At 40.8% G+C, this 19,813-nt stretch overlaps 1 protein-coding gene across 1 annotated transcript in view; it reads right to left on the bottom strand.

Annotated features, from left to right (window-relative positions):
• Window positions 1-19,412, bottom strand: part of LOC142214042 (coiled-coil domain-containing protein 170-like) — a 38,494-nt gene extending 19,082 nt beyond the window's left edge. The window contains exons 1-5 of the mRNA XM_075282756.1: window positions 19,293-19,412; window positions 15,867-15,925; window positions 7,728-7,767; window positions 3,782-3,886; window positions 960-1,204 (exon numbers count right to left, since the gene is read on the bottom strand). Of these exons, the coding sequence (XP_075138857.1) occupies window positions 960-1,204; window positions 3,782-3,886; window positions 7,728-7,767; window positions 15,867-15,925; window positions 19,293-19,412 (569 nt within the window). The remainder of the gene's footprint in view (window positions 1-959; window positions 1,205-3,781; window positions 3,887-7,727; window positions 7,768-15,866; window positions 15,926-19,292) is intronic.
• Window positions 19,413-19,813: the final 401 nt, after the last annotated feature.

The raw sequence follows: 19,813 nt of genomic DNA, 5'->3' as shown, positions 1-19,813 counted from the left end.
GTTAACTTTCAGTGATTAAAAATCAGTCCATGGTCATATGATAGAAATACAGGTGCAACGCTCGGTACAAGACAAATGTCTCATTACTTAGCTATAATTGTAACGAGCTGTGTGTATGTATGTGTATCCATCACATGGCCATGGACTGATTTTTATCCACTGGAAAAATGCTGCTAGGATTCTCAGTATTCTCAGCTTCTGTCTACGATCACCACCTTAAAGTTTCTATGACTACCAGACAAACATCTCTAGATGGGTCTGCAAACCCTGCCAAAATTGTAAGGCACAGACCCATTTAGAGATCTGCCTTATCATTCAATTAAGTATAGGAGGGGTATTTAAACCCTGAAGAACTTCAGTCATTGTCTGTGATTGTCTAGTGCAATTGGGCTCTTACTCTGCTCAGAGAAGGACCTTTCATACTGATCTTCTGAGTCTGACAGTAAGCCATTTCTCTTAATTTTTCCCCCTTGACTTTTGATTTGGAATCGGCATTAACTTCTTGTTATTGATTTTGGTTTGGACTAGGACTGCTCTGACACTCATTTTTTGCTACCATGGACTCTTCTGGTATGATGATGACTAGAGCGCCACTCCCTTTGTCCTATTAGGTAGCAAAGTTAGGTTTTATTCTTAGTTTTGCTAGTGGACCTGGCCATTCGGCCTTGCTCAGCCTTACATTCCACACTCCAAATTAGTGTTGGGCAGCTGATAGCAGTTTATTGGCAGAATTCTAACCTAATCTGTTTCTAGCACATTTTAGGGAGTACCTCCACTTGGGAGTTGCACACTGTAACTCCTTACATAAGCAGCAAGAAGAGATCTAGAAAACTGTGATGTATCCATACAGAAAGTATGTTGGATACTTTTCCATTATACAAACAAAAACATTTATTTGCTGAAACTGGACATTCCCTTTAAAGGGCCATCAAATATAGTGCCAATTTATTTCCACTGACCTTAATCGGTTTTCCAGTTCTTTGATCCTATCACTTAATTCTCTGTTCTCTCTATGGAGAGAGTGTACTTTAGCATTTATTTCTGCCTTTTCACTGGTTGTATGGTCAAACTCCTTGATATGCTCTTTTAGGGTCTGTATTTGGGACAATTGGCGAGCACATCTCTCTTTGTATTTTTCAAATTCCTCTTTGACTTCTTGCAGGTGGACATCTTTAGCTGCCAGGCGTTTCTTTAGGTCCGATACCTGAAATGTAAAAGTTACTGAGTTAGAACAACAGCAAAACATTTATATGATTGAAACAAATCATAAGGCACCATTTAAATTCCTATGTAGAGCAGGAATCCAAAATCTGCTAGATGATGGGTAGTTTTCAGAACTGTTGCCCAGATACATGTAAGCCATCAGGGCATATTGAGTGATGTAGAGTCATACAGAGCCATATGTTGGAGAACATACTTACACTTTGTCATGCCTTGTGCAAGTCTTGAGTTCTTTAAATCTGTCTATCATCTGCTTTCATCCTTATTTAGACCCTAGGCATGACACAATATACTAGTTTTGCCTGGAGCATTCCTTTAAGTCACAATGTAAGAGGATATGATTTGCTGCCACCACTGGTAATAAGTGGATTTGCATGTATCAAATAAAGGTAAGTAACAAAAATAATTAGAAATGGCAAACCCATTTTTTTATGGTACAAATTCTTACCATGAGGAATATTAAGACTGGTGCCTAAAGGGTGTAATTTACATAGAATTGGGAAATTCTGTTTTGCATAAAATATAATATACAAGTATATAGGATGTTCAGCATATCTCTCAGATTTTGTTTGGTGCAGCTAAGCTGTTATGGTTATGCTAGTAAAAAAAACTTCATTTTGACTTCCATAGTTCTGCTCATAAAACAAATATGTATTAAAAAATATCATTGTTTGTTATTATTGCAATCTCATTTCCCGCCTGGGTAATACTTGCCAAAATCTACATAAAACCAGAGATGTTTTTGCTGAGTACAGAACATTTCACCTGCATATCAAGAATTTTTGCTGACTATTTCATATTTTTGTCTCACACCTAATAACTTACACCACAGAGGATACAGAATTTATGCTGGATCCGAAGACAATCTAGTAACCCTCCAACTAGAAGAAGGTCTCTTAGATTCACCTCTCCTATGGTCATTTGAGATTGGTGGAGTGCATAATGTGACCTATGCAAAGAAACCCTGGAGACACAACAGGGAGGAAACATGTATGGGAATAATAAAGGGAAGATATAGGTATACTATATCAGTTTGTTGGATCGCTGTGACAGGTGGGATACCAGTGCTATTGCTATGTACACATTTATGGGGTCAACGATTTTTTCTCTTTTTAGCGTTATATTTACTATTAGCATGGTGTTTGGTCAAAAGTGACACTGCCATCGTGCCCTGATATTTTTATCTATTCCATAACATGTACATTTACACTTCAATGAGGTTTTTAAGGACTTACATATTAATAGCCTATCTATAGGGTAGGTTATCAAAGAATGCTGAAGTCGCTCTACTGTGCTGGTGACATCAGGTTCATTAGTCACATGGTACAGTAATAGCTCAGTTCCATTCAAGTGATTGGGGTTGAGCTTCAATATCAAAAACAGGCTGTATACAATGTATGGCTCTGTGCTTCCTTTTCAGTGTTAACCTGAACACTGCAGCCTCTTCAACCAAATGTGGGCAGGGGCGTAACTACCATAGAGGCAGCTGCCACAGGGCCTGGGCCATTAGGGGGCCCGGTGCCAGCCGCTACCGCTGCGTTTTTGGTTTTTTTTTAATAGGCCGTTACGGGCCCTATTCACTTGCCGATTCTGTCTGGGCCTGGATCGGTAAGTGATACCGCGGGCCCCACAAATACAATCATTATACTCGGGGGTCTTTGCAGACCTCCGAGTATAATGATCGACGGACCGGGAGAGGTAAAGGAACGTAACAAACACTGTTACTTACCTCTCCACGATCCTGCCAGGCCTCCTTCCTGACGTCCTTTCTGACGTCTGACGTCACATGAACTTGGCCTGCGTCCCGGGTCATGTGACGTCCGACGTCATTGCTGAAGGACGGCAGCGGAGAAGACAGCGTAGGAGCCGTGGACAGGTAAGAAACAGTAATTTTTTATGTTTTTATTCCCCCAGGTCTCTGATTATTATACTCTGGGGTCTGAAAAGACCCCAGAGTATAATAATTGTTTATGGGTGTCCACAGTGGGACATAATACTGTGCCAGGGGCCACTATGGGGCATAATACTGGGTGCAGGAGCCTCTATGGGGGATAATACTGTGTGCAGGGGCCACTATGGGACATAATACTGTGTGCAGGGGCCACTATGGGGGATAATACTGTGTGCAGGGGCCACTAATGGACATAATACTGAAATTTCCCCAATGTGGGACTATTAAAGGATTATCTTATCTTATAATACTGTATTCAGGGGCCACTAAGGGACATAATACTGTGTGCAGGGGCCACTAATGGACATAATACTGTGTGCAGGGCTTACTAAAGGACATAATAGAGTGCGAAGGATGGGGTCGGTCAAGGTCTTCGATGTTGGTGTCGGTGCCACTAGATGTGGGGGTTCCAAGTGTCTGACCCCACTGATCACTTTGATGACCTAGTTAGATTAAAAGACACAAATGTTCATTTTGTGGATTGGACATCACTGTTTCATTGAAGCATATAGAACCAACTTTAACATAGCTTGAAACGTTTAGCTTTCTGTAGAGATCCAGGTCATTGATCCTATATTTAGGCTTTCATTCAAGAATCAAGGGTCTCACCTCCGCTTGTAAACCTGTATTCTTCACCAACAAAGCAGCCTGTTCACTCTGCGCAGATTCAGCTGCCATTTTGTAGGTAAGTAACTGGTCTCTTATCCCAGAAGCCTAAAAATGGAGCATATATAATAAGGAATAAGAATAATATACATACAGCTTTGAAACTACATCAGAATTCAGGACTCATTGACAGATTATAGTAAAGAGTAACGTTAGCATTATAAAGGTAGGTGTGATTTTGGATATATAAGTATGAATTGCTAGGTTGATTATGGACTATGGTAACTGCGTAAGGAAACGTCTATATTGTAGCCTAATAGGTTTTAATAAGTGTCTCTGACACTTAGTCCAGTCATTTACCACCCAATGATGAGAACACTTGCCAGGGAATACACAGCTGCCATAGACAATAACTGGGAAAGTTCAGTGTGTTGTTTTTCTCCTGCTGAGCGGGAGTACATAAAAAGAAGAATTATGACTATGTTAAATTTAATTTGTACTTGCATGATTAAATGGGTAGGAAATGTTCTTTTTTTATTCTGTAATAATCTGCTATACTTAACTATTGGACATATTGGTCGTGGTTTAACCTTGAACTGCTAAAAGCTCAATATTTCACTTGTGATTGCTTTCGACTTGTAATCATTTATGTATTACCAGAGCTCCCTCTACTGGCCTCATCTAGAAAATGCAGGAAAATAGGGAGTTGGAAGCTTTGTTTATCAATGGATACAGATATATCTCAGTCTTTGACTTATACGCGTGCACACACAATCGTTACGTACTTGAGATATGCCAATATACACATCTTTAACTAAACATTTATTTTTATTCTTTCATAAATACATAGTGCTGGTGAGGATATCAAACTTTGTAATATACTCTATCAAAGAAAAGTGCCTGTTTCCTGCCATATTTACCTCTTTCTGACACTGCACTGCACTGCAGAATAGAAGTCTATGGAGGGGAGGAAGAGGATAGCTTCTCAAAGCAAAGAGGTATCTGCACTATAGAAACAAAGTTTTCTTTCAAAGCATAGATGGATTATCAGGTATTACTATCCAGACTTCGCCTTAATTCTGTACATGGCCTCTTATTTGTGGCCTACTCCTTCTCCCCCTTCCCTCTCCATAGACTTCATAGCAAGATTGACACTGCTTGTGTAAGGTGTACGGACTGAAATAACTCAGATAAGAAGTAAAAACTCAGGAGCTTTTCTTTAGTAAAGCATATTGCAAAGTATGTTCTCTACACCTGCACAGTTGGTTTATGGAGAAATAAATAAGTTTACTTACACTTTAAGTCTTAAAATGCAAAACCTCTTTCCAACCAGCAACCGGTTATAACTATAGGGATCTACTAGCTTCTCTTTTGCAACACATTAGACGAGTATTGGAAACTTTTACAAGATAAATAAATATATATATATATATATATATATATATATATATATATATATATATTAGAATAATGTGACTGATTACATGGATGGCTTAGATCTTGCCCTTGAATGAGATGCAATATAACATTTATGTTATCCAAAGCAACAATGATGAACACAGAGAACAGAGATCACAAATTCTCCAAAAGCTCAGTCTAGAGATGTGATCAGTGATATCCATTAGCTTGGTACATACAGTAGAAGGCCATATTTAAAGGGATTGTCTGACAGTCACAAAATACTACCTATTCACAGGATAGATGATAAGCAACTGATGATCCCTTTTCAATCAGGGGACCAGGGCTCCCATGTCCCAATTGGAATGAATGTATGGTGGCAATGGATATGTAATACTGTCACACCATTTAAACAGGGGGCACAGGTCCCTCCATTATTGTGATTGAGGGACCTACAGTAATCATAAACTTGTGACAAACCTTCTAAGTTGGTAGTGGATCCCTTTAACTACAACACCCCAACTTCACATATAGAATTTCTGTGATGCACTACAAAAAAATGGAGCCTAGTGGTAAGGGAGCACACACCACACATGATCCCATATCAGGGTTATTTACATTACACATTTGCATTCAGGAGAGTAACATAAGTGTGCGCAGAGAGTGCAGTAACACTAGGTTCACACTAGCGCCCGGAGTCCGTTCTCAGCTTTCCGTCTTCTACATGCAGAAGACGGGAAGCTGTCAGACTGGGTCTGGCCGTGAGCACCGGTGAGCATTTTATGCTCTACGCCGCGAAACCGTTTTTTAAAAATCGGACACAGAGTACTGCATGTCCGACTCTGTGTCCGATTTAAAAAAAAAAAAAAACTGTTTCGCGGCGGAGAGCATAAAACGTTCACCGCCGCTCATGGCCGGATATCTTTCAAACCCATTCAAATGAATGGGTATGAAGGACTCCTGCAGGTTTCCGTCTCCTGCTCAGTTTTGTGCAGGAAACGGAAACCTGCATGAACGGAGACCGGACGCAGATGTGAACGAGCCCTAACACTTGGATTCAGGAACCTCTGGATATCCATCGGCACTGACATAACTATAGTGTGTGCAGTGCTTGCAGCTGTGACCAGGCCCATGAGCCTGCCAGTGTCCATAGATGATTCTCAGCCTGCGCTGTGAACAAACAGCACCCCGGCCCCCTCCATCCATAAGAGCGGCCTGCAAGTGTCCGGAGTGCTTGTTCACAGCGCAGGCTGAGAGTCATCTACGGACACTGGTAGACAGGCTGCCGCAGCCCCCGCCTGCCAGTGTCCAGAGATAACTCTCAGCCTGCGCTGTGAAGAAGCAGACAGCGGGGATGCCTGCCTGCATCCCACGATCGACCATCATACATCCATTGTGATCGACCAGTAGATCGTATTGGGCACCCCTGCTGTAGAAGAAATGCAAAAGGTAACTGCTACATCCGACTCAATTGTAGATCCGATATGATTGCACCGGACAAACCCCGACTGCATGGGGTCAACAATATTCGAACATTCACAAAAAAGTATGTCCATCAACCATTGAATAAAATATAACTTTTACTTGATCAAAGAATAAAAAGGAAACATCTTACATCTGTCTTGTTCCTGGAGCATGTAAGATGTTTCCTTTTTATTCTTTGATCAAGTAAAAGTTATATTTTATTCAATGGTTGCTGGACATACTTTTTTTTGTGAATGTTTGAATACTGTAGAGGAAAGTCGTAGTACAAATTACTGCATGCCCACACTGACAGGAGATGGGAATGATGGGAAGTTCACGGCCATGTTGTGAACAAGTCTATCTTGGGCCCAGATAGATAAGGAAAGGGAATTGTAAATGCTGCTAAGGGCTCGTTCACATCTGCGCCCGGTCTCCGTTCATACAGGTTTCCTGCACAAAACAGAGCAGGAGACGGAAAGCTACAGGACTCTTTCATACCCATTCATTTGAATGGGTTTGAAAGGTATCTGGCCGTGAGCGCCGGTGAGCGTTTTATGCTCTCCGCGGCAAAAACGTTTTTTTTTTAAACAGACACAGAGTTGGACATGCAGTACTCTGTGTCCGGTTTAAAAAAAACGGTTTCGCAGCGAAGAGCATAAAACGCTCACCAGCGCTCACGGCCAGACCCGCTCTGACAGGTTTCCGTCTTCTGCATGTGCTCAGAATGGAGTCTGGGTGCTAGTGTGAACCCAGCGTCAAATGTATAGATGGAACGGAGCAGATGTTGGTGACTTGTGAGGAGAAGTTTAGCTTCTGCAGCAGGGCCCATGATCCTTTATTTATATCCATATTTGCACACTACTGACACAGTGGGGCACATTTATATACATAGCAATATTCTACCTGTGAAACCAGCTTTATTATTTACATTCATATTTCATTAATAAAGTGCACAGATATCTCAAGATGTTGGCTATATCCCAAATAAAACTATAAAACATTGTATTTGACATATATAACTGCTTCTGGAATTCACCTAGCATGACCTAGCTGGCTATATCTTAATATACTGTGAATAATAGCTTACCTTATCTTCTCCATGGCTGTTAGATAGGTCATAGAAGGGTCTGTGGAAAAAAAGAATCAATGAGTCACAAAGTGCAAGTACAGTGTGCTGTCAAACAACATTTTCTGGTGTAAAGGTGATTGCGGAGACTGTAACTTTTTGTCCCTATGGCTTGTTTGTTCAGTAGTATAGATAAGATGTACTGTATATGTTCTTCCATACCATTTATCCTATTAATATTATAAATGTGAAAGTTTGTGAGTTTGTGGTTTTGTGTGTTTGGATGTTTGCATGTTCGGATGTTTGTTCCTCAATCACGGAAAAACCGCTCCACCGATTTGGCTGAAATTTTCCACAAACATAGTTAATACACCCGATTAAACAATAGGCTACTTTTCGTCACAATAGCACACATACGTTTGTGCCAGGACCCCACAAAACCCAAACTCACACCACCATCTCTGCAATCTCACACACTTTGGACCATAGCAAGCCACAAAATTCATATTGCCCTCTACAGCCTAGCCCCTAACCCCACACAATCTCATATACATATACTTTACCACTTTGCGCCTCACTTTACCGATACTCCAGGAGGCTCTCTTTAACGCTCCGGAGCAGCCATGTTTGCCGACCCCCACCACTCTGACAATCGACGACACCGCCCACCCATGTCAATACCCCTAGGAGGTCTAATAAATGCAAAAAAAAAAGTTTAAAAAAAAAAGTAAAAAAAAATATAAAAAAAATAAATAAAAAGGATTAAAAATTCAAATCACCCCCCTTTCCCTAGAACACATATAAAAGTAGTTAAAAACTGTGAAACACATACATGTTAGTTATCCCCACGTCCGAAATCGCCCGCTCTACAAAGCTATACAAATATTTTTCATGTTTGGTAAACGCCGTAGCGGGAAAAATGGTCAAAACTGCCAAACCGCCATTTTTTCACTGTTTTGATTCTGATAAAAATTTGAATAAAAAGTGATCAAAGCAATAACATTTCCCGAAAATGGTAGAACTACAAAGTACACCCGGTCCCGCAAAAAAAGACGCCCTATACATCCCTATACACGCACGTATAAAAAAAACTTACGGCTGTCAGAATATGGTGACTTTTCAAAAAATAATATTTTAATACAGTTTTGGATTTTTTTTAAGGGGTCAAAATGTAAATAAAAGCATATAAATTTGGTATCCCCATTATCGGAACGAAACACAGAATACAGGGGACATGTCATTTTGGTTGCACAGTGAACGCCGTAAAACCAAAGCCCGTAAGAAAGTCGCAGAATTACATTTTTTCTTCAAATCCACCCCATTCTGAATTTTTTCCCTGCTTCCCAGTACATTATATAGAATAAATAATGGTGGCATCATGAAGAAAAATTTGTCCCAGGAAAAATTAAGACCTCATATGGCTCTGGGAGCGGAGAAATAAAAAAGTTATGGGGTTTAGAAGGAGGGGAGTCAAAAACGAAAAATGCCATCGGCGGGAAAGGGTTAACTTCAAATACTTCTGTCCCAAAGTCACTATGTAAAGTTTATACCAACACCGTATAGCAGCTCAAATACAAATTATCTTCAACACAAAAGTCTCACGTATTCTCTAAATTATAGCAAAAACAAGATACAAAGTTACATTTCATATCCCATACCTTATACACAGTACGAAAACCTTGCCCATGCCTATATATACCCCTCTCTCAATCACCGCAGACGAAGTCGCGGGTACCAGCTAGTGTACGATAATAATGCCAATCTATATATTATATATAGGAAGAGGTTGTCTTATCATAAACATCAGTAGGATATGCTAGCAATGTCTTATTAGCAAGGATCCAATACAGTCCTATGAAAAAGTTTGGGCACCCCTATTAATCTTAATCATTTTTAGTTCTAAATATTTTGGTGTTTGCAACAGCCATTTCAGTTTGATATATCTAATAACTGATGGACACAGTAATATTTCAGGATTGAAATGAGGTTTATTGTACTAACAGAAAATGCGCAATATGCATTAAACCAAAATTTGACCGGTGCAAAAATATGGGCACCTCAACAGAAAAGTGACATTAATATTTAGTACATCCTCCTTTTGCAAAGATAACAGCCTCTAGTCGCTTCCTGTAGCTTTTAATCAGTTCCTGGATCCTGGATGAAGGTATTTTGGACCATTTCTTTCTACAAAACAATTCAAGTTCAGTTAAGTTTGATGGTCGCCGAACATGGACAGCCCGCTCTCAAATGATCTGAAAACAAAGATTGTTCAACATAGTTGTTCAGGGGAAGGATACAAAACGTTGTCTCAGAGATTTAACCTGTCAGTTTCCACTGTGAGGAACATAGTAAGGAAATGGAAGACCACAGGGACAGTTCTTGTTAAGCCCAGAAGTGGCAGGCCAAGAAAAATATCAGAAAGGCAGAGAAGAAGAATGGTGAGAACAGTCAAGGACAATCCATAGACCACCTCCAAAGAGCTGCAGCATCATCTTGCTGCAGATGGTGTCACTGTGCATCGGTCAACTATACAGCGCACTTTGCACAAATAGAAGCTGTATGGGAGAGTGATGAGAAAAAACCGTTTCTGCACGTACGCCACAAATAGAGTTGCCTGAGGTATGAAAAAGCACATTTGGACAAGGCAGCTTCATTTTGGAAACAAAAATTGAGTTGTTTGGTTATAAAAAAAAGGCGTTATGCATGGCGTCCAAAAAGAAACAGCATTCCAAGAAAAACACTTGCTACCCACTGTAAAATTTGGTGGAGGTTCCATCATGCTTTGGGGCTGTGTGGCCAATGCCGGCATCGGGAATCTTGTTAAAGTTGAGGGTCGCATGGATTCCACTCAGTATCAGCAGATTCTTGAGAATAATGTTCAAGAATCAGTGACGAAGTTGAAGTTACGCCGGGGATGGATATTTCAGCAAGACAATGATCCAAAACACCGCTCCAAATCCTCAGGCATTCATGCAGAGGAACAATTACAATGTTCTGGAATGGCCATCCCAGTCCCCAGACCTGAATATCATTGAACATCTGTGGGATGATTTGAAGCGGGCTGTCCATGCTCGGCGACCATCTAACTTAACTGAACTTGAATTGTTTGTCCAAAATACCTTTATCCAGGATCCAGGAACTGATTAAAAGCTACAGGAAGCGACTAGAGGCTGTTATCTTTGCAAAAGGAGGATGTACTAAATATTAATGTCACTTTTCTGTTGAGGTGCCCATACTTTTGCTCCGGTCAAATTTTGGTTTAATGCATATTGCACATTTTCTGTTAGTACAATAAACTTCATTTCAATCCTGAAATATTACTGTGTCCATCAGTTATTAGATATATCAAACTGAAATGGCTGTTGCAAATACCAAAATATTTAGAACTAAAAATGGTTAAGATTAATAGGGGTGCCCAAACTTTTTCATAGGACTGTATATGTGGCCCCAGATGATCATTAGAACAAAATGGTAGTAGAGCTATAAAACTGCTGTATCACTTTGACTCCTGTCAGCGGTGGCTTTATCATGGGTTAAATCCCCAGTGAAACTATGAGGCTTTAACAATTTGGGGCAACATGGTGTGGCTCCATGGTTAGCACTGCAGCCTTGCAGCACTGGAGTCCAGGGTTTCAATCCTGCCAAGGACAACATCTGCAAGGAGTTTGTATGTTCTCCCTGTGTTTGCATGGGTTTCCTCCCACACTTCAAAGACATACTGATAGGGAAAAATGTACATTGTGAGTTCTGTATGGGGCTCGCAACTTACGTAAAAAAAAGTCAAAATAAAGTAGAGTAAATAGCAAAGTGACGTGATGCTATCCTGGTATGTCTGCCACCTTGGCAGTCAGACCTCTGCCTCAGACAATGTCATAATATGCCACCAATATCTGTAATGATAATTATGCTTTATTTAAAAAATATCATAAAAAAATGATAAAGAAATAGAAAAAAATAATAACGAATAAAGAATAAAGATAAAGAATAGAATCTACCTAACTACACAATGGTGGGAATTTATAAAGACTAATGCTTCCTATGCCAGTCTTTATCAAGTTCCCTGCTGCTAGAAGATGCGACTGAATTAAGGGGCTCAGGCCTACTTCTACAGTACTACACTCATACCAACACATATCAGTTTTTCTGGTGTGAGTTATAGTAAATTAGTCTGGCCTGACTTGGTCTCTCATCCACTCCAATAATGTGGCACACCTCTGGCACAAAAAAAGCAAAAGATTTACCAAATTTCCAAACATCTACACCAGAAAGCTGGAGTAGATTGGTTAGTAAATTTCCCTCAATAAATTCGGCATCATACAATCTTCTAGTCATAACTAGAGAGTGGTTCCTAAGGAGATATCACTTTCAGAACAAAATATGCTTTCTAGTGGTAAAAATCAGGTCTATCCAGGGAAAACCAATCGGGTTCCCTAGAAACATCAGCTTTATCTATACACCTGTACAATAACTGTTACTAGGTAATCATATAGTATTGTACCTGACCTATGGTCAGAGACCGTGTACTCCAATGTCCGGCCTAACAACCCTCATGTATTGTCACTCATGTGGCCTAAACCCATCTGCAAAGCCTGGTGCTACAGTATAGTGAAGTATGTGTCCGATGTAACCTGCTGAAAAACAAAGAGTCACCAAGCAGGTTAGACAAGTAACCTCTGCTCGTCTAAAGTTTCAGGGCTCTGTAATCCTATATTTCTGCCATATTTTAGCATGATGATTTAAGTGGAACTAATATATTTGTTAATAAATAAATTAATATTACAATACCACATTACATTTAAAGACATTTGGATTCTTTAATTGCCAGTAAAGGATCCGCAAGTCTTCCTAATTACATCAGGGAAGACAGGCTTTCACATTCCAGTGAGCGCCCTCTATTGGTTTGCAACACTGAGGCACCTGACTTCCTAATTACATAATGGAAGACAGATTTGCATATTCTTCCCATGGTCCCTTGCACAGTGGAGTGCTAAAGGCTAAATAAGTCTCCACACACCTATATGGTGGTCTCTCCCCAAGGAGTGACGATATCCCCCTAACCTTGTTTAAGCCTCTCACCTCTGCCAGGTTAGTCTTCTCTACACCGGGCTGACGAGATGCAATAACATTGAAACAGCCGTCCTCGGTTAAGAGACTATACCTGGTAATAAACCCAGCATCATTGCAAAACAAAGGCCTCTTGGAAGATCGAGCATGATGTTAAAGATGTTAAAGGGGGCAGCCTCTATTGGGCTATATCACTGAGATTCTGTCTTCCTAATTACATCAAGGAAGACAGGCTTGCACATTCCAGTGAGCGCCCTCTATTGGTTTGCAACACTTTGGCACCTGACTTCCTAATTACATCATGGAAGACAGATTTGCATATTCTTCCCATGGTATACGTGGGTAGTCTGAAAAGTTTCCGACCTAACAAAGAAATAAAGCATTTTTTATATTTCTCTCATCTACATGTGGGGGTCGGAAACTTTTTAGACTACCCTTGTATTCCTCTCATTATTATCTACCTTTGGTCTTCCATACTATGGCATAATGCTTAGGTCTAATTTGATTAAACATCCATAGTAATGCAAGGTCACATGACCACTATGTCCAATGGTTGCCCTGGGGCTCTGCATTCCAATGGACCAAATCCCTGTGGGGAACATCACCCAAGCGGCAATAACATATGATATAATGTATTGTCGTTGCAGCTGACGCTATGTTCTTCGGGTCCACTTGGGGACCCGGAAAAATGGAAACCCAAACCACTTAAAGAGGACCTTTCACCATATCCGGGCACAGGCAGTGTTATATACTGCCAGAAAGCTGACAGTGCGCTTAATTCAGCGCACTGTCGGCTTTCCCGACCCGTGCCCGGTGTAAAGCGCTATCGGTCGCGGTACCGTAGCGCTTTACAGTCAGAAGGGCGTTTCTTACCATTAGCCAGAGACGTCCTTCTGCCTCGCGGCGCCAATCGCGCTGTGCTGTGGAGCCGGGAGGAACGCCCCCTCCCTCTCCTGATAATGCTAGTCTACGGACAAGCTATGTGAGCAGAGGGAGGGGGCGTTCCTCCCCGCTCCACAGCACAGCGCGATTGGCGCCGCGAGGCAGAAGGACGTCTCTGGCTAATGGTCAGAAACGCCCTTCTGACCATAGAAGAGCTACGGTACCGGGCCGTAAGCTTTTCACACCGGGTACATATCGGGAAAGCCGACAGTGCGCTGAATTCAGCGCACTGTCAGCTTTCTGGCAGTATATAGAACTGCCTGTGCCCGGATATGGTGAAAGGTCCTCTTTAAATACACTATAATGGGGTCTGTTGGGTTTCCATCCAATCTCCACCTGAAAAATGCGTACAGAAAATTGCTGTTTGCAGGACTTTCATCTCTGCATTTTGGAATCTCCAAATGGAAACCAGGCACAGGTGTGAACCCAGCCTTAGGGTGCATTCACACTTCAGATACGCTGACTGATTCTGAACGTTAAAACACGTTCAGAATCAGCGCGTATAAAGCAGATCCCATTCATTTCAATGGGAGCCGGCATACGAGCGCTCCCCATTGAAATGAAAAAGGTGCTTTTTTCTCTATGGGCCCCTTCACACGGCGTAAGCGCTCAGCTCATTCCGAGCCATACACGCGAGCGCTTCTAAACACTTCCCATTCACTTCAATGGGAGCGCTCGTAGAGAAAAAAGCAGCCCATTCACTTCAATGGAGAGCGCTCGTATGCCGGCTCCCATTGAAATGAATGGGATCTGCTTTATATGCGCTGATTCTGAACGTGTTTTAACGTTCAGAATCAGTCAGCGTATCCAAAGTGTGAATGCACCCTTAGTGTGGGAATTCATCAATTTTACATCTTTTTTCAGACTTTTCTTTCTCCTTTTGGCCTGTGGTTAATACATTTGCAGTACTCATTGTATGAGTCCAGTGTACAGGGAAAGTGGAATCAATTGGATGTATTCCAATACACAATGTAGGTGTTATATAACGCTGCATGAAATCTGCAATAGGAAGGGACATTGTGTGCTTTCAGTCAGTTATTTCTAAAAATATTTGAGCTGCTTGACCTTGTTTTATATCAAACAACAAACAGTGACTTCAGTCTCAGCAAAATCTTTGTTTATACTTCCCAGGAATTGAGTGTTCTGTTTGTAGAATTCATCCAGAAATCTAGAGCAGATGAAACATATCATATAAGACACTGAGATTGGAGCCTCACATAAGCATCATGTGCCTCTTATCGCCAATCAGACACGATTTTTGTTCTTTCTTTTTATTACCTTAATATTCTTAGTCTAGATGCATGCAAACAAGGTGTAAAATGGTTGTGAAAAAAACGTACATCTTGCCCCTGATGGGCACCCATTTTCACAGATCCCCAATAAATCAGTGTAAGGAGGGATCCGTGAAAAAAGCCGAAAATAAGACATGACCAACATTTTGACGCCTATGATAACGGACCATCAAAATAACGGTCATGAGAATAGCCCCCATTTACTAACAGTGAAATTAAGGCTGCCGTGTGACATCTATTAAAAAAAAAGCATGTCACATGACAAGTCATGTGAATGTAGCCTAACTCTCAAAAGTTCTTGCTGATCCCCTAATAGTCACGTCAAATCACACAGCTATTGGGTCCCATGGTTTCTTTGAAGAGTTGCATCCTTATGGTGAAATCCACCTTTGGCTGCTGCCAATGGACACATAACACATACTACTGTAACAACATAAATACAGTGGCCTGGATTTACTAATGTGTGTTATGGTGGCCAATGCAGAATGATAAATCTGTCTATATTTAAACTTCCTAGCCTGCAATATAGGCCAGAGCTGCATTCATAATTCTGCTGATTCCTATTCAACGCAGCAACTATGAAACTATATAAAACCAGCACTGTCCAGCACTATCATGACTGCTTGATGTTTGGTATGTAGGTAGGCATATGAAAGTGCATACTTATTTTATTTTACATAACTGCTACTGTAAATAATACTAATAAAACCTATGGCGATTTCAGCATGTATGAAATGATCCTGAATTATTGTAACAATGAACCTACATCACAAATTTGATGGGAGCCAAACTTATTTTGTATATTTTGCAACAATCTGGTATCTAATGAACTTTACCCAATAGATAAGAGTAAAAAAAATACCTTTTTATTTTCTGGGAGCCATCTTTATTTTTGGAGTATGAATGTTCTTTATCATTGAACTAAAGAGAACAAGAGCAAAGATAAAAAAAATACAATATTGCTTAAAATAAATCAGCCACATTCATTTATACATACTATATCAATATGATTGTACACGGACTATGAGCATGTAATATCTGATAGTTCTGATCACATGACAACAGGAAAGGCTCATGAACACGGCTCATTCATGTCCAATATCTACAGCGTGGACATATTTCTTATTAATTCTAATTGGAAGCTGCATGTTCATTTGATTCACTACAAGGGTACCGGATTCTAGTACTAGGAAGTTAACTGAGGACAACCATGTGATCTGAAGTTTGCTCAGACAGTACAGTCCTCTATCTAGAGCCTAAATAATGAATATTAGGGCTTTCACACAGTGTCTGCTATTCCATTCACAATATACAGGTCTCTTAAGACAGTAGCCATAACCAGCTTACAGATTTTCAGGAGAACAGTGAAGAAATTCAGTTCCCCACAGCCCCTTGAGTTTATTATTGAGTCACTTTCACTTGCAACCAGGGTGATTCTGCATATATATTTGTTAGAAGGGTCTCTTATAATAAACTGTTTACACGGTGTTATGTATGGTGGGTCCCCAACATGTGATCTGTGGTGGAGACAAAGTTCTAACATGCATTTTTATACTGTCTGTCACAAGAACACATTGAATTCAATGTGTCTATTGACATGTCTGTTTTTTTGCAGGTCCCTTTTTCACAACTGTCAAAAGAACTGACATGCTTTCTCTTCTTCCATTTGCATGGACCTAACAGAAATCAATGGATCCACTTTAAACTGATGTATAAAAGATCACCGAAGGGGGTAATTTGTAAAATAATGTGTAACATTTATTAGATTTTTTTAAAAATAAGAAGCTCTAGAATATAAAGGCTGGGTTCACAGGGGGGGGGGTTTGATCCGGATTTTGACGAGGAATCCGCGTCAAAGTCTGGCTCAAAAAACGCCTCCCATTGAATTCAATGGGTTCCTTTTTCCGCAAGTGGTTTGTTCCCAGTCGCAGAAAAAAAGAAGCGACGTGCAACTTGAGGAGGATTCCACGGCTGATTCAGCTGCAGATGTCCGCGGCGTGACACTCCCTCCCGACTAGGCCCATTCATTTGGGCTTAATCCGGAGGGGAATGCTGCGACTGGATGATGGTGCACTGTATGCACTGCATCGGCATCCAGTAGTGGCTAGCTGGTTTTTGTACCGGATTCTGAGGAAGCCTCCGCGTCAAAATCCAGACCAAAAACCCCCGTGTGAACCCAGCTTAAGTGTTTCATCTTTTGGGTTCATCAGGAGGGGGATATAATAATGTTCTGTAGCAATGTGGCATCTCCAATCGGGCTATAAAAAGATTCCCTATGCACGGACCTTATATGAAGTCATAGGGGAATCTGTTGTATCCCTCGCTGTAGCAATGACACAAGTAAGCATGTGTTGTACATCATCCACTAGATACAATTATCTAGTATCAGTAATGCACCAATGTATCGGCAAGAGGATGTGAGTGTGGAAGATTGCATTAATATGATTATGGACAAACTAAACTTCTATTACTTAGTAGACAGACGAAACGGTCTGGACGCCGAAGGGGTCTGGAAGCGCATGAAATGGCGCGACTGGCTGACATAAAAGCTTGTTGTTTTTGCACCATGTATTGATTTAATTAAGTTGTAATCCCCTGAATAATAAAGATTATTACAAGCACTTTTCGGCAATGATGGAGACTGATGCCTCATTTTGTGAGGTACAACGAGTGTTATCGGTCTGAGCTGATTTAAAAAAAAAAAAAAAAAATCTAGTATCAGTAATGCACCAATACCTTAGACTAAGATGTAGTCTGATAGTAATAGCTGACTGTCGTGAACAGTAGCAACATATACAAATAATAAACTCCTGTGAGTAGAATATATAATAACTGGTGCGTCTCTTATAAATAATGGCTCGAGGGTCCAGAGTAAACAGCTGACGTCCAGAGGAAGGCCCCGATAAGCATGGCTGAGGTGCTGTTATACAACCTCACCACATGTGTAAGCTCCAACTGAGTTTTATCAGCTGATCTCCTATTAGCAGACTCAACCCGATATACTCTAAGGGTCCATTCACACGGAGGAAAATGGTGAGGAATTTGGTAATTTGGAAATTCCACAACAAATTCCTCACCATTTTCCTCCGTGTGAATGGACCCTAAGTTATCTTTCCGCCCCATTGCACCTGAACCTAAATTAACAGAATGCTTAGAGCATTACAGATACTGCAGGCATCAAACAATTCCACACCCCGATATGCTGTAAAAATTGCAGTTCCCAGTGCATTGAAGGTGGACACTGGTACTTCAATTCCAACAGTGAGCCTGTTGGTACCCTGTGCCTCTTGGTACCCTGCATGGGCATGTGATCAGCAGACTGAACTGCCTACTCATGTACCAGCTGGAAGTACCACTTTTTATGCAAGCCTATAACAGCCTTATATCTGGGCTCTCGAAAACTCACATAGAAAAAGCAACTTATGGCTCTTGTGCAAATCGACAGGTCAGTCTGCCAATCACATGACTTGTTTGGCAGCCATATAAGTAGAGGAAGGTGTCATGTGAATGAATTCACCCTTCTTCAGGTATCACTATAACTGGTAATAATGGGCTGAGGATAAAAAAAAAATTACATCTGGCTGTAGATTTAAAGGGGGTGTCCAGGATGTGAAGATAATTGATACTGAGGACCAATCCACAGGATAGGCCATCAGTATCAGATGGGTCAGGGTGCGATACCTGAACCCCGCAGGATCAGTTTATGTGGCCAATGGAAAATGTATATAAGGTATATTGCTGGAAGTAGCTCTGCTCATATTCAAGTGAATGAGATTGGAGCTCCAGCCACCAATGCCACAGTGTACAGATCAGAAGCAATATACAATGTACAGAGCTCTGTATATTGTAGTGATGTCACCAGGGAACTGCAGCTCTGCTCCAAATAACTGAATAGGGACAAGGCCGCTTCTGGCCATATAGCTAATATTTCAGTGGCTAAATCAGCTGATCGGTGTTTTGGACCCTGGTCAATGTGATTCTGATAACTTATCCCATGGCTGGATCATCAGTATCAATTATCTTCAGATCCTTGATGACCCTTTTAATGTTTGATTGGCAGTGATCCAAGCTCTGAGACCCTTGCTGATCATGACAGTAGTAAAGTATCGGAGAACTCCTTTACTTTACATCCACATTAAAATCAGCCAAATAGGTGCCCTTGTCGCCCAGTGTCCAACAAAGGTCAACAACTACAACTAGAACTCTAGAAGTGCTAATAATGTAATATCAAACAGATAAAACAATAATTACTGATTGGGACATAAATAAAGGTTTTCTATGGCAATACCTCTAAAAATGACTTGAGAGTATCCCGAGACTTGGAGTGAGATTTGCTTGGAGATGAATTGCTGTGAAATAATCTTTCAATGTGATCTTCAAAGCTGTATTGATTGGAGACATCTGACATTTTGACCAACTGTGAGATATCCTGCTGTTGTGGTCCTGTGTTAAAATACAGCAACACTACCTTGCTGCAGCTGACAATGATTTTTACTGTACAAGTGTATGGGTTCCTATTAGGAAGCAGGGAGTGGCATGTTCCTATGGGGACCTGAACAACACCTGTCCTAATGCTGTATTGTTGTAGTAACTAGTCACTAAGTGAAGGATGCTGCTAAGTCAATATTAATTTACAAATAGACTTATTTACTACTATTTATGTAGCCACTGCCAATCCTAGGTGATCAATGCAGGCTGCTATGAGACCGCAAGACAGGTAATACATGATATATACGTCACAGTGACAACAGAGCACAGTATGCTATAACAATATTGTATATTGTTAATGCACTCACTTGGATTGCACTG

Source organism: Leptodactylus fuscus, chromosome 7 (assembly GCF_031893055.1).
Source record: "Leptodactylus fuscus isolate aLepFus1 chromosome 7, aLepFus1.hap2, whole genome shotgun sequence".
Classification (NCBI taxonomy): Eukaryota; Metazoa; Chordata; class Amphibia; order Anura; family Leptodactylidae; genus Leptodactylus; species Leptodactylus fuscus.
Note: the sequence above shows the minus strand (reverse complement) of the source record. Positions and strands in the feature narration are given on the sequence as shown.